Raw genomic sequence first — 22,670 nt, forward strand, 5'->3', positions numbered from 1 at the left:
TGTTGATCGACACTTACTTAAATATTCTCACTTACATCGATAGTTGATAAGATATAACATAAGAATTCCTTAAAACTAGCTACGGTCACTAATAGCGTATTAAAAAAATAATAACTGGTTTCGTAATTAATGTTTAAACTTCAATAAACACAGACAATATAAATACCATAGGTATGAAATTTATTATATGTCTAGAACTCGCGAAAAACACACTTCGATTTTCTAACTGCATATTGTATACTTTAGTTATTAAGAATCGTTCTGCGTAAAGTTACACGTTATTTTAGGGCCTTAAAAACGTTATTTGGTCAATGGTCATCAAGAAAATTGATTTTATATTATCCTCAGAATTGAAACGTCAAGTCAATTGTAAAAACGAAAATAAACGTATAAACATATAAACGTATGAGTACAAACTTGATAGAAACTAATTCATCACTTTGAAATGGTTAAACAATTATGTTTTTCCCTTCAGAAAATTATTATAATTTTTATAAATCATATTGTTACAAAAATTTTATTTAAGAATTTATCAAATGATATTTTTACCGTAAGGAAATCGACCGTATACATTTATAAGTATTTCAAAACTAACATTCTAGATGTCTATATAATACATACTCATACGCGCGTATCTACATATATTTACACATATTAAGTTTTACTATAGCACCACAATAATACATTGTATAGAACTATACCTATAGAATATGTTAAAATTATTATAACTTAATGATTCTGTCACGCATCAACATTATTATCAGTATTAAAAATATTTTACACTATGTTTGTTCACTGCGAATTTATACATATATCGTGATTATAATATTAATATATTATTACTATGCCATTGACAAACTATGGTATTATAATATACGGTATGTATTACGCGCGAGCTTCAGTTAAATAACAAACATGACACATCACATATCAGTCAAGCAGTTGCACGCACGCGACCCGATGAATTGCATGTAGAATGCAAATTAGTATGCACACGGCACAGGTTTCAACTGTTTCAAGTTTCTATTTTGATTGGCTACCTAGTATTGTTTTCATTATTAATATTTATGAATTAAAATACCGTCACATTATTGTAATATTTTCATAGTGTGCAAAACTTGGATTTCAATTTACATACATTTAAGATGACTTGTATCTGAAAGGAAGTCTTGTACAGAATTGAGGTTATAATTTTACTTTTATAAAATCAGCTCTTATAATTTATAAATTAGGTAGATATATAGTCATAATTGTACATAGATTTATACGTGGACTGTTACTTATATTTAAATTATTTTTGACATTAAGAGGACTCTTCGCCCGCATGTGTTTCTCCATCTTACAAACGTACAACATAGTAAAAATCGTTTCACGCGGACAATGATCACTTATACTGTAGTTCAAGTTAAGCAAACAAATGTTAACAATACAAACAGCAGAGTTTAATCTGTGCAACATCGTTTTTGTTTTTAACTACAAAAAAAGTTATTCAAATTTAAAAAAACAAAATAATAATGAATTTTGAAACGATAAAAATTCTTTTTCGTATTGGTGATATCAAAAAATTAAAAACTCTGCTCCATTTGTCCTTTCCCGCGTGAAACGGTTTTTACTATATGTTGTACGTTTATAAGAAGGAGACAACACATGCGGATGAAGCGTCCTCTTCAGCAAAAGTTTATTATTAAAAACCCGATGGCTTATTTTTATAATTTAAAATCAAAACACCCGAAATTACTCACGTAATCACTAAAATATTTTCAAACTATTATTCGATATGTTTTATGTTATTCTGAATCAAAATATATAATATACTAATACTACCCATATGTAATTTATATTTTATAATATATATGAATATATCTGTACCTACGTATAATTCTGTTCTGATGATTGCTTAAAAACAAATAGAAAATATTACGTTTAAATTATAAATCCAATTATATAATAATATCTTATATCACACACTGTCAGTAAATTAGTGTTATAAATCGAAAATATTTTATTTTCAGTTATACATAATTGCGAACAGCAAAAGAAACGCACTTGTGGTGTACCTATATACCTATTTACAATTTACTATACGCATACATTTATTAACATAAATATTGAATATTATGGTATCTAAATTATTAGATTGTATTTAAGTTATTTTTTGTGGTTACGACTAATGAGCGAACATTTTAAACATTGGGCAAATTCATTTTTCGTCGTGTATCAGCATATTTTATAGACTATACATTTATTTTTTTGGAATTTAAATAATTTTCAAATAAAACTTTATATCGTCATAATTAATAAATTATTATCATCGATGAGTGTGTTATAGTTATTTTGAAATATTTTGTATTCGTATACGATGTACAACATACTGTATTTAAATTTTTTTTATAATATTTTTTTGATTAGTGTTGTATAATTATAGTCTTTACGTATAATATGTCATATTAATAAAACATATACACCGAATGCTGCTTATAAAAATTGGATCCAACAAGTTACGATGATTTAAAAAAAGTCATCGGACACAGCTATTTTTTTTTTCTATTTTACCTCTTATTTGTGCAACACAAATTTTTTAGTCACGCCGTATAGTGTAACATCACGTTGTTACGCGGGATGATCGGAATATATTTTATTCTATTAATATATTATATTATACGTTATACACAATATACATAAAATGTAATATGAATTTGTCTGCCGTATACAATATACATAATACGTATAACCTACGTTCTCCGGAGGACAATAATAATTACATGTAAGTCTTTCACTCGGTCATATACATTATGATAATATGATGTACACACCGCGGCAGAGGAGTCGAGAATTTGCAATAGCACTGATGATATTATACGGGACTGTCGACAACGGACGGACAAGCCCTATAAACAGACGCGTCTGCTTGGGACCAGTTTTCGAGTCTCGTTTTTCCGTAATGGTCTATTGGCTTCGCGTCTGGATAAAAAACCGTCGTGGTTACAATATGGCTATACATATATGTATACGAAACGCTATAAAACGCTACTTATCTTTTTTTTTCTTTCTTATATTCTCTTATTTACCTCGAATTTTTCTTGCCTATTTTTTTCCCCCGGCTTACGACATCCCAAATAGGGCCTGATCGTGTTAATTATCTGTATCTGAGGTACGGCCGGGAGTAATTAAAAATCCGTGACGCGACATAATTGAAATTGAATCGGATTAACAATGGCCAGACAACAGTCATCATACGCATTAGACACGAGTCCAATAAAGAATCGGCTGATAATCCTCAATTTTTTATTTATTTTTTTTTATTTAGTCTTTCGACGTCAGAAAAAAAACGGAAAGAAGTATGCAATTTATGTAACATTACCATTTGTGGGACCCAAAAGCCTGTAGGCAATCGACATGTTAAAATAGTATTCAGAAAGAAATGTGAATGTTTTTTTTGTACTTTAAAATTTTTGAGGTCACCTAGTTCGACCATACAATGGGCTGAGACATATTTGTGTCTTCCTGACGCTTTGATGAACTGATATAGTGACAAGTTTAAGATTAAAAATATATAGGACGAGTTTATTCGGTTCATAAACAGTCGTTAAAACTAACGCTTACAAATCCAGACAAATATTTCATTAAAATCGGAATTTGTAATTTTGCACACTAAAACAACCTATACAGTAGGTAGGTATATATAGGAGGTACGCCGTTAAATTTTCATTTGTAAATGCATAATAAAAAAAATAATTAGCAAATGTTATATGGCCATATAGTTATATAGGTACTGGCGGGTATTTCTATAAAATTTATGTAGGAGTATAGACTTCTTTTTCTGATGGATAATATTTTTAAATATATACATATATCATTAAATCAATAGTAAGTACCAATATAATTATTAGTTTATGTTAATGTTAGTAAAAAAAATATGATTTTTAAAATTTAAATTCAATGATAAACATTTATTTATTTTATTATATTGTGATTGAATACAATTGCAGTTGTTTTATATAAATGCTAATTTGTGTCCAAAAATAGATGTTAGGTGTGGTTTGACCCCTATGTTATTTCAATAAAAATGTGTTGTGCAAATGTTTGGAGATTAATAATAACTGTATAAATGTGTAAACATTTTTAAAAACTTCTTCGTTTCATATGTGTGTATATATATATATTCTAGAAATAATGTCAAATAAGATATGTTAATATTCGGCCGTCTTTTATTTTATTGCTATATTCCTTACAATTACATATTTATTCTGAAAACTAGACAAAGTTAGATAACGGTTAAAATAAAAAACCGATAGCGTGGAATCCGGAGGATAAGTTTGTACATTTCCAATGGCCATCCATAGGTTGAAAATATCAGGTAATGGTTTACGGTGTGTTAAACTGCATGTTAACGGTTCTTTCTAAGCCCTTATATGGGGTGTCTAATGTGTCCGAGCAAAGGCCATTTTTGTGTGTTTAAGTATGGAATAAAATTTTAAGACCAAAAAGCTACTTCCTTGATATACAGTGGTTATCTTTTACATTACGTTTATGCCTGTAAATAGTTGCTTATTGTGTGTCCATTTGTTAAAATGTAAATATAATAGTATTAAAAAACGCGTAATCACGTGCAAATCAATATTTGAATCCCATAAAATGTTATCAAAAATCCTAGAATCATCAATGCACTATTTTTTATTATTATTATTATTTTTTGTGTAAATAAAAAATCATGAATTATTAAAAAAAAAGACTTAAATAAATGTCCTTGATTAAAGAAGAAAAAAACGTTACTCTGTATATAGCCTGGCGAATTTGCCTGCGTAATTTAATAGCTACTGGTGTGAAGTAATTTATCGGCATTCGAAGACAATATTTCTAACATATGCCATTACGCGTACACGACTACTATGAAAGAATTAACCAACAAAACACGATAGTTACGTCTGGACACAAGATTTCAATTAAAACGAACATGATGCCTACTGCATCAGTCTGTATATATGTGCCATTTATGTTTGTGATAATGAGTTAGATTTATGAGATATACATATCCAAGAAACATTTTGTTTCGTATGTACTTACTTATTATATTGAACAACGAGTCAACGTTTTTTAACAATTTGTTTTCGAAGGTAATATATATTTTATATCTATATATTTATTTTTTACATTCGTCAGCAACTAAAAAAAAAAATGTCTGATTTTATTTTAATAAGACGTTTTTTTTCACCTATCTACATTATATGATCACAGTTCAAGGTATAATTGTCATAGATCTAATAAAAACAAATAAAAAACTAATTTTTGAACAACTGTTTCTTAAGAAGCTATGTACAAATCATTCTCTATAATTATTTAAGTAAATATACCTTCTTTGTTATGTAATAAAAGCTAAAGCTTGTCACGAACTGTACTTAACCGTAGACCGTAGAAGCTATATCATAATATGGCAATCAATAAAAAAAAAATAGACAGATATTTGAGTGGTAAAATATATCAAAATTATAAATTATACCTATTACCTACCTATTTTAGATTGTATGTTAATTTATTTTAGAGTTTGATCTAAATTTTATTAAAATAAATTATTTACAATAATTATAATATTAATTAATCATTGAGATTTAGTTTTTGTAATGTATTCGATTATAATGTAAAATATATTATAAATACCTATTTATTAGAACTGGTTTTAAATATAATTTTCAATAATTTATTCATAATACTATGTAAGATAATCGTTTTATTATTCACTAATAGAATCATTATAACTAATTATTATTATTATGAAAAAAGAATTTAATTTATCTTCCGGTTTATATTTTAAGTAAAACAAAAAAGTTGTTTTTGCGTATTATAAACTATTATGTCACATGTGTGATTCAAGTTTTTTTTTTTAATGAACGCTTAGGTACTATCCTTTGTTAAAAGATGTATAAACGATTTATTTGACATATTATAATTAGGTAGGCACAATATAGGTACATACACATTTTAAATTATAGTAAATACCTAACTAAGTATTTAAAACTAATAATCTTCATTATTGTTATTAAAATAAACAATTATCGTATTAAAAAAATGTAATAATATTTATTTTCATAGGTGCATATGTATATTAATATTTTTTTATATTTTTAATTATTGTAATTTTATTAATTTAATTAATAATTTGTATTACTGTTACTCAGAATAAATTATCATGTTTTTTTAACATTGGAAATCAGTAACGGACAGTTATTCTATTTTATTATAATTAAGTATATGATTGCAGTTAAATTTTTATAAAATGTATAATAGTGGTGTAAAATAATGGTATACTATAATATGAGTGGCCACATACATTTATATTCTGATATTGCCAAACCCACAACCGTTTTAGATGAGTGTGACGTAAATATTACGTGTTGTTCTACGATAAGCCATTAATTGATAACTTTACCATATTATATAGGTATGTATATAATCATGAAAAGAAAAAATAATATATTGAGTCTAATAATTGAAAAAAATTGTCAATAGTATGGCGATGCACACACATCTTTGGTGGGTTCCATCACCAACCGTTTTATTATTGAAATGTCGACGGGGACTTTGAAGAATTTGAAGTGGCAATGGTCGTTGTTCATTTCGCTTCAATAAATCAAAGACTTTTGTCCATATAACACTCATATATATGCGCATCGAAGGGCGTAAGTCCGTCTAGTATCGGGTGACAATACGGCTTTCGGTCGTATCTCTCCCCCCCCCCCGTGCAGCGCCATTCCATCCACCGCCGTCGTTTCATACGTTTATATATATATATTTAAAAAGCTTTTCGTTGTAATGCCCGCGCGGAAAAGCTGCGGATGATTTGTGTGGAATTCGTGTCGGGTTTATTAGAGTCGACCGTCCCCTTTAACCCGGCGCTGGGCCGACTGTGTTCCAGCTGACTTTCGACAATCACCCGTGCACCATACACGCACATTCATCCCCACGCCGTCGTCGCCGTCGCTCAAATATTATTTACGACGTCTAATAATAATCCCCACGACGACGCTCCCGCACGTCTCCTGTGTGTCCTGTATTCCTTTTCCCGACGCCCAAATTGCTCCGGATTAATAAAACACTATACCGCACTAATAGTCCTAACGAAAACTATAGGTACACCACTGCATATATATATATATATAATATATTATATTATCTTCGGTCGTGTGTAGGGTTGTGCGTCGTATACAGATTATAACGCTATGTCGAGAAATACAACGATGTCCAATATGCTTTTGAGTTATAGAATATATGTATATAATATTGTAAAATATATGAGATATTTTGATTATGATAATAAATTATGTTTATATTGAAACGAATTAATATTCATGCTTTTAATACGTCGCGTTTCGTTATAATGCAATAGACACTGACGATGAGATGCATTATTTTGTTTATATGAACATTATATTATCACGAAATATAATAATGTGATCGAAGTAATATAAATGTAATTACAATTTCATTAAGATCTTATATTTAATTTGTATTTGCACCGAGGTGGTGTGCCGTCGTGTCCACGATGACTTATAGTAGAATTAGATATTTAATTTTATTGAAAAATTAATAAATAGTAATATTATAGTATTTCAATATTATCGTGTATAGGTATGTACTTGCATACAAAGTTACAAAATGATAATATTAATTTTTATCAAAAATTTGTTAAATAGCTCAAAATAGGTACATTGTAATTTTGTATCGTGTTTTGTTCATTGTTTTTTTTTTTTGAATTTGAGTAAAAGTATATTACATTGCAGAAAGCGTTACGATAAAAATTACAAGGTTATTATGTTACTTCTAAATTATAGTACGGACGTTATATTATATCCGCAGTAGCTGAACCGGTAATCGAGTGCCTATACTTACCACTGAATAAAACGTACCTATATGTGGTATATTCGTATTTATTTTGTTTTTATCAGATACATTATAATAGTGACTTATTATTTCTCTCTCTCTTTAAAAAAAAATATTACCAGATATACAATATTCGGCATTTCTCTTTCTCTTTCTGTTTTAATGTGAATTTCATGATAATTATTTTGTCACACGATATTTACTGGATAGGCCAGTCTATAATAATTCATACCACTCAATGTACCCCCATCGTTCCAAAAACCGTCAAGTATACCTATTTGAAGTCTAAAGGAAAATAAAAAAACAAAACTGTGGCACTTTATTCTCAACAGGTACCGCGCACCGGTGCAATATAAATTTTCAGTTTATACCGAAAAAAAAAGAAAAGACTAAGCGATAACTGGTGGTAATAATAATATCATCATTGTTATTACCTTACCAACCACGGTTGATCATCAGATAAAGACAAAAGGGGAAAAAATCCACGATTTTAACCGATTATAGGTTTATTTATTTATATGTTATAGATTATATCTAGATTCTAAGCTCAATGAATATGTCAACACGAGTTGTGTCATATAAAAAAGAGCATTTAAAAATGTAGTTATATACTATAGTGTAGATATTACACGTGTTTGATCTCAGACTATAGAGTCGTTAAATTATATCCCAAATCTAGTGGCTATAACAATAATTGCGATTTTATTCAAATATACAGTTAGGCATATAATACTTATGTGTAATGTGTGTGTGTAAATACATGTTATATACAATATACACATTATTATATTTATATATTTTATAAAAAACAAAAAGGGTTGCCGGATTGGGAAGATTGAAGCTCGTAATTAGTTGCGAATCACTATGGGATTTAGACGAACAATACTAATGTATAAAACATTTTAATACTTATTATACAATAATATATTATCTACATAATACAAGTATGTAATACACCTAACCTTATGAAGAATTTTGCCATAATTTAATATTATGATAGTACACGGACATGGAGCTCATTATACACTAAGTGTATTATATTATAAGCTTACCTACTTATTAACCTAAGATTACATTTTTTTTAAAGAAATATCTAAATCTATTTTTTATTGGTTAAATAAGAATTAAAAAAAAATCTAATTTAATATGAATGATATTATGTGTTAATGATATATAACGATTGAAAAATAAAACCATACCATTATTATCTATTATATTATTAGTATTTTTATTCCTATATATTTTTGGAAATATATCGTACAAATTTGCACCTATATAGTATATATATATATATATACATTATAGTGCCAAAGTGGTATTACATATCAATAATGTTTACTAATAATATATAATGTGTGCCGTAAAAATGTTCAAGTGTGTTTTCGAATTTATACTTGCTTTTAAAGTTATTAAATTTATTTCAGAATATCTATAATTTTAATTAACTAAAAATAAGTTATTATTACGATGTATTATAATATAATATATACATAAATAATATACAAAATAAATTGAATCGAATAATTTCGTTAATATAACTATCATACATAGAACATTAAATTGTTTCAAAACCAAAATAATATACGCAACCATCATGATGTTAATGGTTGGTGATTTCTACAAACTGTGTTTGGAAAAAGTACTCATTATAATATTATCCATTTGTGCACCCTGTATACGCGTTACACGTCTTATAGGCTATACACCCACAGACAACGGCCCCATATGAACGAATGAACGATTTACGACAAACGCAATGTCTCTACATTTTCAGTCGATCTAACATATTATTCATATAACCGAGTTTATTGAATCGGTTTTCATTGAACAATGACCGTTTCCAATACGGAGAGGAACCTCGAGTTTTGACTCTAATGTAGTCAATTATTGGTATTTGTAAAGACATCGGATCTATGTGTGTGTGTGTGTGTATATATTTTTTATGTTTTTTTTTTGTTTTTGTTTTTGTTTTTTCATTCTTATTCCTTTAGCTGCGTTTCCGTTTGTGAATGAGAGTGCTCGGCTCGCTGCTGCAGGAACAAAGAGCACATAAATATGCTGGAATGTGGAGCGACTACCTGTCAACGAGCAAAGCTTGTCAATCTTTGGCGTGTATATAGCGACAGTGGTAGCACGAGTCCAAAAATAATAATTTTTCTCTGCGCCTAGACAAGATAGAATAAATATAGAAGGAAATACTTTTCAGAAATTTATAGACACGGTAAACTGTGAAGAAATAGCCATTCAGATAATTATATCAATACGGTTTTTACATAAATTTAATAGTTTATAATACGTGTTGTTTTATTTGATAGTATATGCCTACTTACGTAAAAAAAAAAAAATAATATGATAATTAAAAAAAATTATCATCAATTATAATACTAAAAATCCACGCTAAAATATTATCTATACCATTACAAATTAAATATACATATCTAATAAATTGTTATCCTAAATCATCAACTGACTTGTGACTGGTCTACTTATTCGGGTAAAATATTTGATTATTGTTTAGCGATTTTAATTACAATAAATCTTAATTATTCCAAATTTACCGACGTTAAATTTAACTGAGGTTGTATTCATAGTCAATGATGGATCATAAATTATATATACATATTTAAATCGAATGAAGAGGAAAAGATTATTACCTTTTCTACATTATACAATCAAGTGCATTGTATTATCAGATATAACCTCATATTCTGCTATGGTTTAATTAAAAATTTTCATTGAGGTATTTTAAAAGAGAAGGCGCTTTTTCTTTAAAATATGGTATAATCATTATTGGTAATTAAATATAATTAGATAAGTGTCAGTCCATATATTAACACTATAATAATTTCATATTTATTATTAAAAATTATATATTTACACTATCAGATCATTTCCAAATGTATTTAATCAAATCGCTGACTGTTCATTACTTCAATTTATACATTATATAATATGTGCATGGTTGAAGATATAAATTAATTGTTTAACTCATTTTTATAATTGACACATTTATTATATAATATTATTGAATAATTTTAATAATTTACAATTGTGTCCATGTGCAGTATTATATATATACATTATTTAATACTTACATTGAAAAAAATCTATGATTTTTGATAGAGGTTACATAAATCTGATATAACAAACCCAAATCCCCCATTTTATTTTTATTTTATAACGAATTTGGTATACTTTAACTTTCAGTAAATACACCCTAAACCCATATTACAAACCACAATGACATATGTATCATATACATATATATTTATTTAAAAAAAAAAAACATAATAACTTCGATTCGAATAGGAAAAGCATATTCCAATATCCCTTCGAAGGTCATCAAGGACATTAGAGCGACCGCAACCCAATAATTTTGATACTTTTTTATGTTCCTTTGCTCCCACATTGGTTTGTAATGAGAAAATACTCACCAGCCCTATTACCTAGTAGGCGGTTCCTTATATATCGTCTACATATTGCTTTTAGGTGATATTATGATTATAAAAAAATAATTATTAGTTTTTTCCTATCTATTATTATGTGATATGACGTTTTTACGGTGCAGCGTGTGTAATATTTTGAAGTTATGATATAAAAATAAACCGGTTTACGTTTAAATTAAATACATATGTAGACAAATTAACTAGACAGCGTCTAATAAGTGTTCTACATGAACTATGGTGTAGTATGTACGAGGCAAATAATTCTTTTAATTTTTATATAAATCTTCAATTTATTTTATTTTTAGTCAAATTTTTTATTTCTATGCTATTATGTATTTCTCGAAATTTTTCATTAATTCATTTAAACTTAATTTTTCCGTTCCTAGTGTTCCTATTTAAGTAGTATGTACGTTATACCATAATATCTGATGTGCATCAATTGAATGTAAACATTTTCATAAACACAAACTTAACAGAAATACGTATTGATATAAAGTTAACAAAAATTAAATAAAAACAGTGATTAAACTATATTTATAATAACACAAAAAACACTATTATTGTATACGCTTGAAATAATTAGAAATTGTCGATTATTATACTTTAGAAATGATCATCTGTTACATTTTGATTAAATCAACTAAACATATTTTTTGTTTTAAATTACCACGATTTATTTTATTTCTACTACAATCAATTACATTAATGTGTTATTAATTTATAATATTGCTTAATATATTTTAATATTTCATTATTGTTACATAATTTTTATACATGTTCGGTCTGGAGATCAGTACACTTTCAATAAATTATTTACCAACATATGAGAGGCTAAAGTGGCTATAGGTATATTATAATATAATACATTGGTGGCCGGCCGTTGTATTCGACCGTTCAATTTATATACTTTTTTCATGTGAATAGTTTTCAATTCCGTTATTGATTTTATAAAAAATGTAATATGATTGACATAAGAAAATGTATTATTTATAATATTTTAGCATCAGTTATTGTTGATAGTTAATAAGATATACAATTTTGTGATTACTGAGCCACTAATAATTTTTTTTTTTTGAGAATTCCAAGTCATCATTATCAATAGGTATTTAGATTTCTTATTTACAGTGATTTTATTAACTATCATTTCATGTATGAATGTTAAGACGTGTTTACTTATTAGTAATGTCTATTTGAACGTCATACAATATTACAATATGATTATGGGCAACGTATATAACCAGTATTAAATATACAATAAACAAGAGGCGTAACTGTAGACTATATTATAGTGGCTATTAAGCAACAAAGGACAATTTAAGGGTTGAATGAATTTAAAAGGCTTAGGTATATAAAAAAGAGAACGTCGTATAGGTAACAAAAAAATGTTAAACGAAATTAAGTCAAATAATATAATATGATATACGTACACAATGTGTACTACACATATAATATAATCTATAAATTACAAACAATATACAGGTAATACACGGGAATCACAATAAAATTCTTTTTTGTTTGAATTGCAATATATTTATGTATGTACGCGATTATTTTTTTATATATTAAACTAATTATATCTGAACACTTTCTCTACTAATTACCTATACATTCTATCAATTGCATATATAGGCAATATGCCAATTACACAATTTAAACAGATAATTGTTTGAACCGCGGATTTGAAGAATGTTTAAGGATATAAAAAGATGTATCAAGTAAAATTCAATATAATAGACTAAAACTAAACGCTAAACGTTATAAACTATAATATTATTACATAAAGCTAATAGCATTTTCGTTCTAACCAAAATCTAAAACAAACAATTAACTTTTCTCTGTACATAACTTTAAATTATAATATTATTTATTTATTTAAATTATTTTATCTGCTTATTAGTTATTAACTGTATATCTAATGTTACTAATCAGAACACTGTTATTGGATTCTAAAGAAAAAACACGAATCAAAAAAGTTTGTATTTCACATCGTACTCGTATAATCGATAGGAATAATAAATAGGTACCTAAAGTTAGATCAGGTGAATTTTATACCATGTCTTTGCATAATTCAGGAATAATATATAATCGTATTGCTTTTTAATCATTGGTTTGTTATTGTTAAGTAATTATTAATATTTAAAAAATGCCTATCTAATAATATGATATAGATTTAAAAAATTCAACTTATAAAGTTATAAGTCATGCTGTCGAATACTTGGTAGCCATAGTAAGTTATAACCGTGCGTAATATTAAGTAAAAGTATAAGTAATAAATAGATTTAATATTATGCCTATAATAATTTGACGGTTATTCCGAATTTTTTGACGAACAAGGTTTATTTAATTTAAAATAGAATAGTATTACAAATCAATCGTTTTTGCCTAAATGCTTCAGTGAAAGACAATCAAAAACGGTCACTTAAATACTTATTACCCGTATCGTTATAGTATGTTATATAATAATATGTAGTGTGGATGCCGGTAATTTTATTATATTTTTGTTCATTTGTTGGCTTGTTACAAGCTGATACGAACTATGTAATTGTTAACGTTTTACGGAAGAGTTTTATTTGTTAATATTAAACAAAGAAGGTGGCTTATTATTTTTAACTTTGGGTTTGCGGGACTCTATTCTATGTAACAAATAAATCCTAGTGATGCCCTATAAAACCATGTCAAATTAAATTCCCGTCATTATTAAAATATTTATACTCGTCACACATACAAAAATATGTAATTTAATTTCTAGATCAGAGGTTCCCAAACAATAGTACGCAAGATACTACTATTATAGTGGTACGCGAAAGGCCACTTAATGCCCTGCGTGGTATGGAATTTACTACCTATCTTAGGGAAGTAAAAAATTATAGGGAAATGAGTACTCATCTTTTAGTTTTACTTTCAGTCTTGAAAAATAAACTTTTGTCCAATACATTTCAATCGATATACCTAAATGTATTTATTTATTATTTATAGAACACGTACATAAACTTGTATATTCGAATAATTGAAAATTAAAAATCAATACAATATAATATAGATGATTATACTCAGAGATGGTTAAATATTTGGTGCTTACAAAAAATATATACAATCTTGGATTTAAAATATTAATTACTGACTTTTAACCAATATCTGGGACTTTTATAAAACGTTAACTATCATACACAAGTATGTATTTAAGTGAAACCAGTTATAGGCAAAATCAAGTTTTCTTTATCATTAGCCAATTGTGGTAGCATGAAACTTGATGGCCCTAGAATCTATATGAGGCGGAAGCCCCTTTAAACACAGAAATTAGTGATCTTGGAAAGACATTTTTCGAGCCTTTATCTGATTAATGCAAAATTATTAATATAATTTTTTTTTTTTTTAGTGTAATAAAACTCTTTATTTGGCTTCTCCGAGTTGGACATGTCTGGAGACCTCTGCCTAAATTCGTCACTGCCGTTAGTTATTAATAGATTTATCGGTCTAATCGGCATGTTAAAATGCACAATATTGTTTGGGATAATTTGGGATAACACAATGATGACACTACTAGACACTTATTAAAATTATAATTAATAATTCTTTATTATTAAATTAATGTATCTACATACATTTTCATTTATTTTTATTAAATGTGTAACAACCGATAAATGTCCATTATTGTATATTTTTATACAATTTAAGTAGTCACTAAAGTTGTACACTTGTACTAAATAAAATTGTTTTTACACAATTTAAATTAAATTACCCACAGCTATTATTTAGCGCAGTTGATCTATCAACGCTGGAAATTACCAAGTGCAACTGGTGTATCGAATTAAACATTTTGAACACAATCGATTTACTAATTTACTATGAAAATGTAATTTTAAGCGTAAATTTTAAACTTCCTTACAGCTTTTATACACTTAACTTACTAAATTTAATAGTTGTAAGTATCTTTTTTAGTAGGTACATAAACTACATTTTAATTTTTATTATTTAGAGTAGGTAGATAATCATTTTGTACGTATATTTTGTGAATAAATATAGCTGAAAATATAAAATATTACAGCCTAACTTCAGGTTTACCTAACATTTTAATATTCTAAATAATATTTATTTTTAATATATTTTGCATTTTGCTTATTATTTGTCTAATAATGTTAGTTTATTTCTCGTATTATTCTGTGTACAATATTAAATATTTTATGTGCCTTGTATTTTTAATATATTATAATTTAAGTATGAATAATATTAATGCAAACATCATATAATACAACAATAATCAATAGCTAATAGCATGATATTTAATACCGTGTACCTAGTCGAAATATAACAGACTACCTAACTATTTGTATATTAGAAACGTTTATTACTGCAATTTGTATGACCGCGGCAGTACCTACTATACTATAATATAGATTATACCGTGATTATAATACCAGCGAAACTCGCTGTCGGGGGTCGGAAAAGCGGTACACCTAAACCAAAGTTTATGGGTTTCGGAACCTGAGAGCCTTATTTAAATAACTATATTTTAGAAACCTGCAAATCCTAAACTGGAACCCACGTTATTGTTATTCTAGGAACCGAAACGCTAATATTGCGGAATATCGTATAAAACGGTGTAACGATAATATAAACTGCAGTGTATGGACCTACCTATAGTACGGAAAGGGCTGTGGCACGTGCAGATCCATCGGCGTGTGCGTGGGATGAGCAGGGTGAAAACCGTTGGCGGCGGCGGCGGCTACCGCGGCGGCGGGGTGCAGATGATTGTGGTGGTGGTGGAGGTGGTGGTGATCTGCGTCGGCGGGACGATGATGATGGTGATGATGGTGGTGGTGCCCGAGTACCGCGGCGGCAGCCCACGGAGTCGCACCGCCGCCACCTCCGCCACCGTCGAGCTCGACGTGCATGATGGTGCCCCGCGCGGAATAATATTATTCCAACGATACTATGATATATTATGGTAATATCGTACCGGTCGAGTAAAAAATATGCAAAAATAAAATAGCGAACGGACGACTACGGCACTCGTCAATACGTATAATATTATCACCAAACACGATGACATCGACGGCGGGCCATAGCGTTTTGCCTCGTATGTCGAAAAAACACTGAAAAAAAAATACGATAATAATAGGACGCGAACAATTATTATTAATATTAAGCCCGAGAGCGCACTGGGCCGTACGGTGTGACGGTCGTCGTGCAATGCATTTGAACACGGTGTGCAGTGCTTGGAAAAGGCCGATCGGGACGACGCGAGCACCGGTGGCGGAAAAACCGACGTGACGGGGGATCGCGGCAATAGAAATAATATTATTATTTAATCACGACGACGACGACGCGAGAAACGAACGCGCGTACGGACGGACCACGGGCGGACAGACAGACGGACCGGTGCAGCTGATACACGGTCGGCAGCGACGCGTCATTGATAAACGGCCGTGTGCCGGTGGCCGGCTCGCGTATAGCATACGTACCGCGTATCTGCGACCCGATGGGCGTTCACCGACGGTCCACCACCACCGCGTACCGTCGCTCCGCCTTCATTGCCGAACGCCCAGCACGTAACAATAATAATAATATAATAATAGCGCATTATTACATTACGTAATGTTATTATTATTATTATTATTATTACTATTCCTAGATATACCGATTATATTATTATATTATTTTACCGTACCCGCGAGTCGCGAGTGTCTGTTGCAGTTTACCTGTTGTGCATCGTCGTCGTCGTCGTCGTCGTCTGCACACCGCACACTCATCGTCATAACGTCTCGACCGGACGATGACATAATAATATATTATTTCGCGATGACAGTATTAATTTATCACGGTTTTTTTCGTGGGTGGCTTGTGTGACGAGGACGTGTAAGACGAATAAAATATGTATCACATTAACGTTATCGTTACCGTGTTTATCTGCACACACGCCAACTGCCTCGGCGTTTTTACTCGCCGACCATTAATAATTGCATTAAATCGGTTATAGGTAACATTACTCTTGCAATAATTACACCTGCACGCTGTAATGCGCGTGCGCAGTACGATTTGCATTGGGCTTAAGCTGTGTATCCACCCGGCGGGCGGGACCAAATGAATATTGTAATATATCTACACACGTTGGTAGGTACCGACAACAGATAAGCCATTTAATTGTTTATGAAAATAATATTATTAACACATACCTAAATAATATCATATCATTATTATTATTGCGTACGGCCAACACGGCGCAAAGTATACTTTCGAGACCGCACTGCCTGTTACCATAAAATGAAAAAAAAAACTGTGTACACTGTACACGAGTTTGGACCGTTTGGTCTTAATTTGTCAAATAATAGTGTTAAAACGATATTATAATAATATAATGGTATACGTGCTGAAAAATTAATTGCTTTTAATCGGTAGGTACCTAACCGTGTACTGAAATAATGTTATTCTATGCACTAGGTACTTATAAATTATTCGAAAATATACTAATAGGCATTATGCAACATAATATATATTGTATAAATAGACGTGCTAATACTTTGTCTATTGATCGTTCCTTCAATTTACTAAAAAATCCGCGTAACATCATTCAAAATTCACATATACCTGTTGTTATAATTTTAGTAGATATGTAACTTGAATAAAATTCAAATGCATAGAAGATGGATAAATAGGTCAATGCAATTTAAATAATATTCCGTACGTTATTTTTTTTAACAAGCTGAAAGAATAATAATAAAATATAATTCATATAATTTACATTTTAATTACCTAATCATCTATTACCATAATATTATTTAAAAATACCTTTTTTTTTATTTAACTAAAAACTAAAAACTAAAAATACATTAATCACGTCAATTTTATGTGATAATATATATAAGAATTACATAATAATATGTAGATGTATAATCATTTATCAGGAAATAAAATGATATTAAGCTTCATATCAAAAAATGTCTAAATGATGGTAATTTTATGTTAGCTTAAGAATCCTATTGAAAACATCTATTATACAGTATAGAGTGTAGACTATAATAGTTCTATCCAAGTTATATTTAATAAATAAACTTTACCAAATCTATATTAATTATTAATTATTATATAACTCCATAAAAGTTTACGGGCACTACTCTATAATGTTCAATAGAAATGGTTCTCGATTTATTGAAGTTCAACTAAACAATATACACAATTATTGTTACTTACTAATTATTATAGGACATAGTATAGGTTCTTTTTGAAATATTATTTACATGTAGGTTTAATGTATTATTCACATATGAGTAACCCAAGCAAATGTAAGAATGTACCAAAAGTAATATAAAAATAATTGGTAACAACTAAATATTATAGAATTTATTGTATCTATTTCCATTATATTTTTTTCTATTCATTAGTTCATCACTGAATGATTGTGTTTAATATATAACTGATACAGTTATTACTGTCTAAAACAACAATCAATCAATATCACTAAATATTATTAGAATTAACCAGCTATAATATTTTATACTAATATATTGTATCAACATAAGAAATGTATACGCAGCTAGGAGCTTAGCCAATCAATGAAGCAAAAAAGAAATAATATGATAAGCATCTATGACCTAAGCACGATAAGAAGAAGTAATGGTTATGAATTATGATCTATATAATATAATATATTTTATCATAATTAAACAGTCGATGTAAATATGCAAAAACCACTTGGTCAGAAAAAATAATAATAAAACATTAAACAATGAAATTCGCCATCTCGTCGAGATTATAATATAGATTTTCATCCGGCCCTGAAGGTTAAGTATGAGAGAAGTGTCATGATTTTATTTTTTATTACTAAGTTTATTTGCCATAAACTAAAATTCAATAATGTTTAATTCTTAAGTTTTATTAATATTTCTTTTTAAAAAAAAAAAACATTAAGAAATTGTAGATATGCAATAATATTGTATATAGTTATAGTATTTACATTTTACTCAAAATTGTATGTTTATCTATATATTGGATATACACACTATAAAGACACTATACATCGGGGTCAAATTCTACCGAGGTGGTCGTAAAAACAAGCAATTAGCGTGTATCATGTGGTCAAAATCGTTCCATAAAATATATACACCCCTCGATTGTTATAGACATTAATGTTCTGTATACGACGTATAAATTGTAGGAACTGGTAACTCTAATAATATAATTTGAACCACGAGACATTGAGTTATATTATTTACAAATGTTATTTGAAAATTGATAATTCCATTATAAATTATATTCCATGGACAATAAAGTAATATTAGATATTTAAATTAATAAAATATCTGTACTTATGTTTTTTTTAATTAATACTAATCTATACAAAATAGCCTAGTATTAGAAATATTAATAGTGTAAAGAGACAAGAGTATTGAAAAGTATCATCTGACAAACTAAAAATATATAAAAAGTATAAATAGTTACAAACTTACTGTATTAAACTATAATAACTTATAAGTAATTATATGTTAAAACATATAATTTAAAATGGGTAAAGTTTATGTAATATACATTATAATATGTACATTTTTTGATTACCTATTAATTTGATTTTTATTCTTGGCATTTAATATAATTAATCTTTGCTTAATAATGATGAATAATTATATTTGTCTTGACATTTGTAATTTTCAAAACAAATAATCCATGTAAGATGCAACAACAAATCTCTAATAATAACAATTATTATTATTATTATAAGGGCATATAGTAATAATTTAGAGAATACTATGATAAGTCATAATCTTTTTAACACACCATTATGGTCGATGTAATAATAATTTATAATTTGTTTAAAGTGTTATTGTAATGTATCTTGAATACTAATTTTTAAACTACTACGCCCCTCAAATTTATGCTGAACGATGGGGGTTACATTTTTTATTACTAAAATAATTCGATGAATTGCAAACATTTCTTTTTTTTTGCATTATAATGTGAATAAATATATTAGCTATTTTATTTATTATGTGTATAGTTATCAAACACACGCAAGTCAAGTACATTGGTTTGATTTACTAAATAATTGTATATATGTTACATTAGATCAGTATTCGTGTTGTTATTACTATATGTATAGTTAACTACATACATATGCCTTTATTCAATCATATCTATTGCTAACCATCCCCCAAATTTATTACTATGAAAAGTTTTTTAAAACGCATCAAAAGGTTTCATGCGGATTTCTTCACAATAAATTCTTACCTAGGTAGGTATATGATGATGACCAATGAAGTGGAAATTGTTGCTTATGTGAGTAAGCCCCAACTACAGTAGACTATAGCAAGGATTAAAAACCATTACGCAAAGGGTTCTTCAATATTATAATCCTACTTAACAATAGATACCCATGCCCGCCAGCCAGATGTAAAAGACGACGGACGTTTATTCGTACCCAGATCACATGATTTTATGAAATAATGTTGTTCAGTATCGAAAAATGATTAAGTTATATTATGTTATATATTTTTTTTTACGTATCTATGTGGACATGTGGCTATATGGTATGTCTAATATTTTCACCAAGAAATTGTTATAAAATGTAAATTTCAAAATATTAGCAATCAACTTGTATTTTTTCTTTTGGCATAATATTATATTAACTAGAAAATATTTAAAACGTATAACAATAAATTACAACAAATTACAATATAAACCTATAGTATTAATAAATTAAGTGTAGGTATTTATATATAATAAACCTATAAACGTATTGACAATGTTAAAAAAAAAATAAGTTACTTAATACTTTACTCGTCAGTACTCAGTAGCGTCACTATAAAGAGAAAATATTTTAAAAATAAAAATTTAACTTTTACTTGTTAGTAAAATAAAATTTCAAGGTAATAACAATTTTTTCACCAAAAATGTAACATGACAAAAATTGAAAAATCAGTTCACGGGTATTTCACCAATTTTTAAACATCATCATTCGACTAGCAACCTAAGTTAAACGTCAGTATAAGGTTATTTTAAGATATTGAAAAACCATGAAAACAATTATAAATAGTTAATACATCACAATTTATTATTAATTATAAACCAAACAAATATATTTTAGTCAGTCCTTTCTAAACATATTCCTGAGAGTTCATTAAATATTTTAATTATCTAAATTTTCTTGTAATTTTTACAATGCAAGCATATGTTGTTCAAAGTTCAAACGACTGAATTACAATCAAATATTATATATATTACCTGTATTATACACATTTATATACTTAGTATTATATTTTCGTTTATTTTTGTTTTATTTTGTAATTAAATTAAAATATTGTCGATACAATCCGAAACGACAATGTGTTATAAATTATAGAAAAAGAATTACAGATCAAAAATAATTTCCATTACCTTTTCGTTTCCTACTTAGAATCTACTTAGAAACAGCTTTAATTACCTACGTGTAATGCGTTACAAACAAAGTATCGTCGTTATAGACTTGCATATATAGCATCGCGTTACTTCGTTAATCTACTATAGTGTTACTACTCAACGCTGTGTATTATCGATATGAACTTTAGGTAAATACTAAATATATTATATCAAAGTCGTATTTCTACAAAGAGCGTAAATAATTAATATATATAGGTTATCTATTAGATAGCTTATATGGTGATAACTTATTATATTAATATTTATAATTATAATAATATACTATGAAATTAAAAATGTAGTTTATAGCGTTTTATCGTTATAATACAAAAAATAATACAATTTATCTACACTGTTTATATAATTGTTAGTTATTACTTTTAAAACATTTACTTTGTTTAAGATTTTCAAAATATATTTTTTATAAAATAAGACGAAAAGTAGGTATACGAATATAAATATACTAATTATTATTCAAGTATTATAATTAATGAGGATATTATCATCGTTATTTGTCTAATTAATACTCATATTTCTGCTTGACATTTTTACTTACAACTTTTAAATATTTATAAAATCAAATGTTGACTAATGATTTTCAAATTATATGCATTACATGTAGGTAAAGTAGCTATACTATTGTCTATTGAAGACTGAAGTACATATTTAGGTGTTTAAAAGTTAAAACTTAATTATATATTACCACATTACCTTAAAAATTGTACATGCAGATGTATAATATTATACATAGAACCAAAAAAAAAACAGTGAAAATTATGTCTGTATAATATACTGAAAATTAAAATACAAAGCAGTTTTTTTTGCACGTAGTAAGACTTAAAATATTTTGATATTTTAACATGTTCAATAAAAGAAAATCAGTAGGTCGACCTTGTATTGTATTTTACTTAAAATAAACAAAGAACATAATATTATGAAACTTACGGTATTTATAACATAAAT

The 22,670-nt window shown here is 27.9% G+C and overlaps 1 protein-coding gene across 1 annotated transcript in view; it reads right to left on the reverse strand.

Annotated features, from left to right (window-relative positions):
• The window catches only part of LOC132922553 (protein trachealess), a 119,916-nt gene extending 103,165 nt beyond the window's left edge, over nucleotides 1-16,751 (reverse strand). Inside the window, exon 1 of the mRNA XM_060986123.1 lies at nucleotides 15,957-16,751. Within this exon, the coding sequence (XP_060842106.1) occupies nucleotides 15,957-16,213 (257 nt within the window). The 5' untranslated portion in view covers nucleotides 16,214-16,751. The remainder of the gene's footprint in view (nucleotides 1-15,956) is intronic.
• Nucleotides 16,752-22,670: the final 5,919 nt, after the last annotated feature.

Source organism: Rhopalosiphum padi, chromosome 2, assembly GCF_020882245.1.
Source record: "Rhopalosiphum padi isolate XX-2018 chromosome 2, ASM2088224v1, whole genome shotgun sequence".
In the NCBI taxonomy this organism is placed as follows: domain Eukaryota; kingdom Metazoa; phylum Arthropoda; class Insecta; order Hemiptera; family Aphididae; genus Rhopalosiphum; species Rhopalosiphum padi.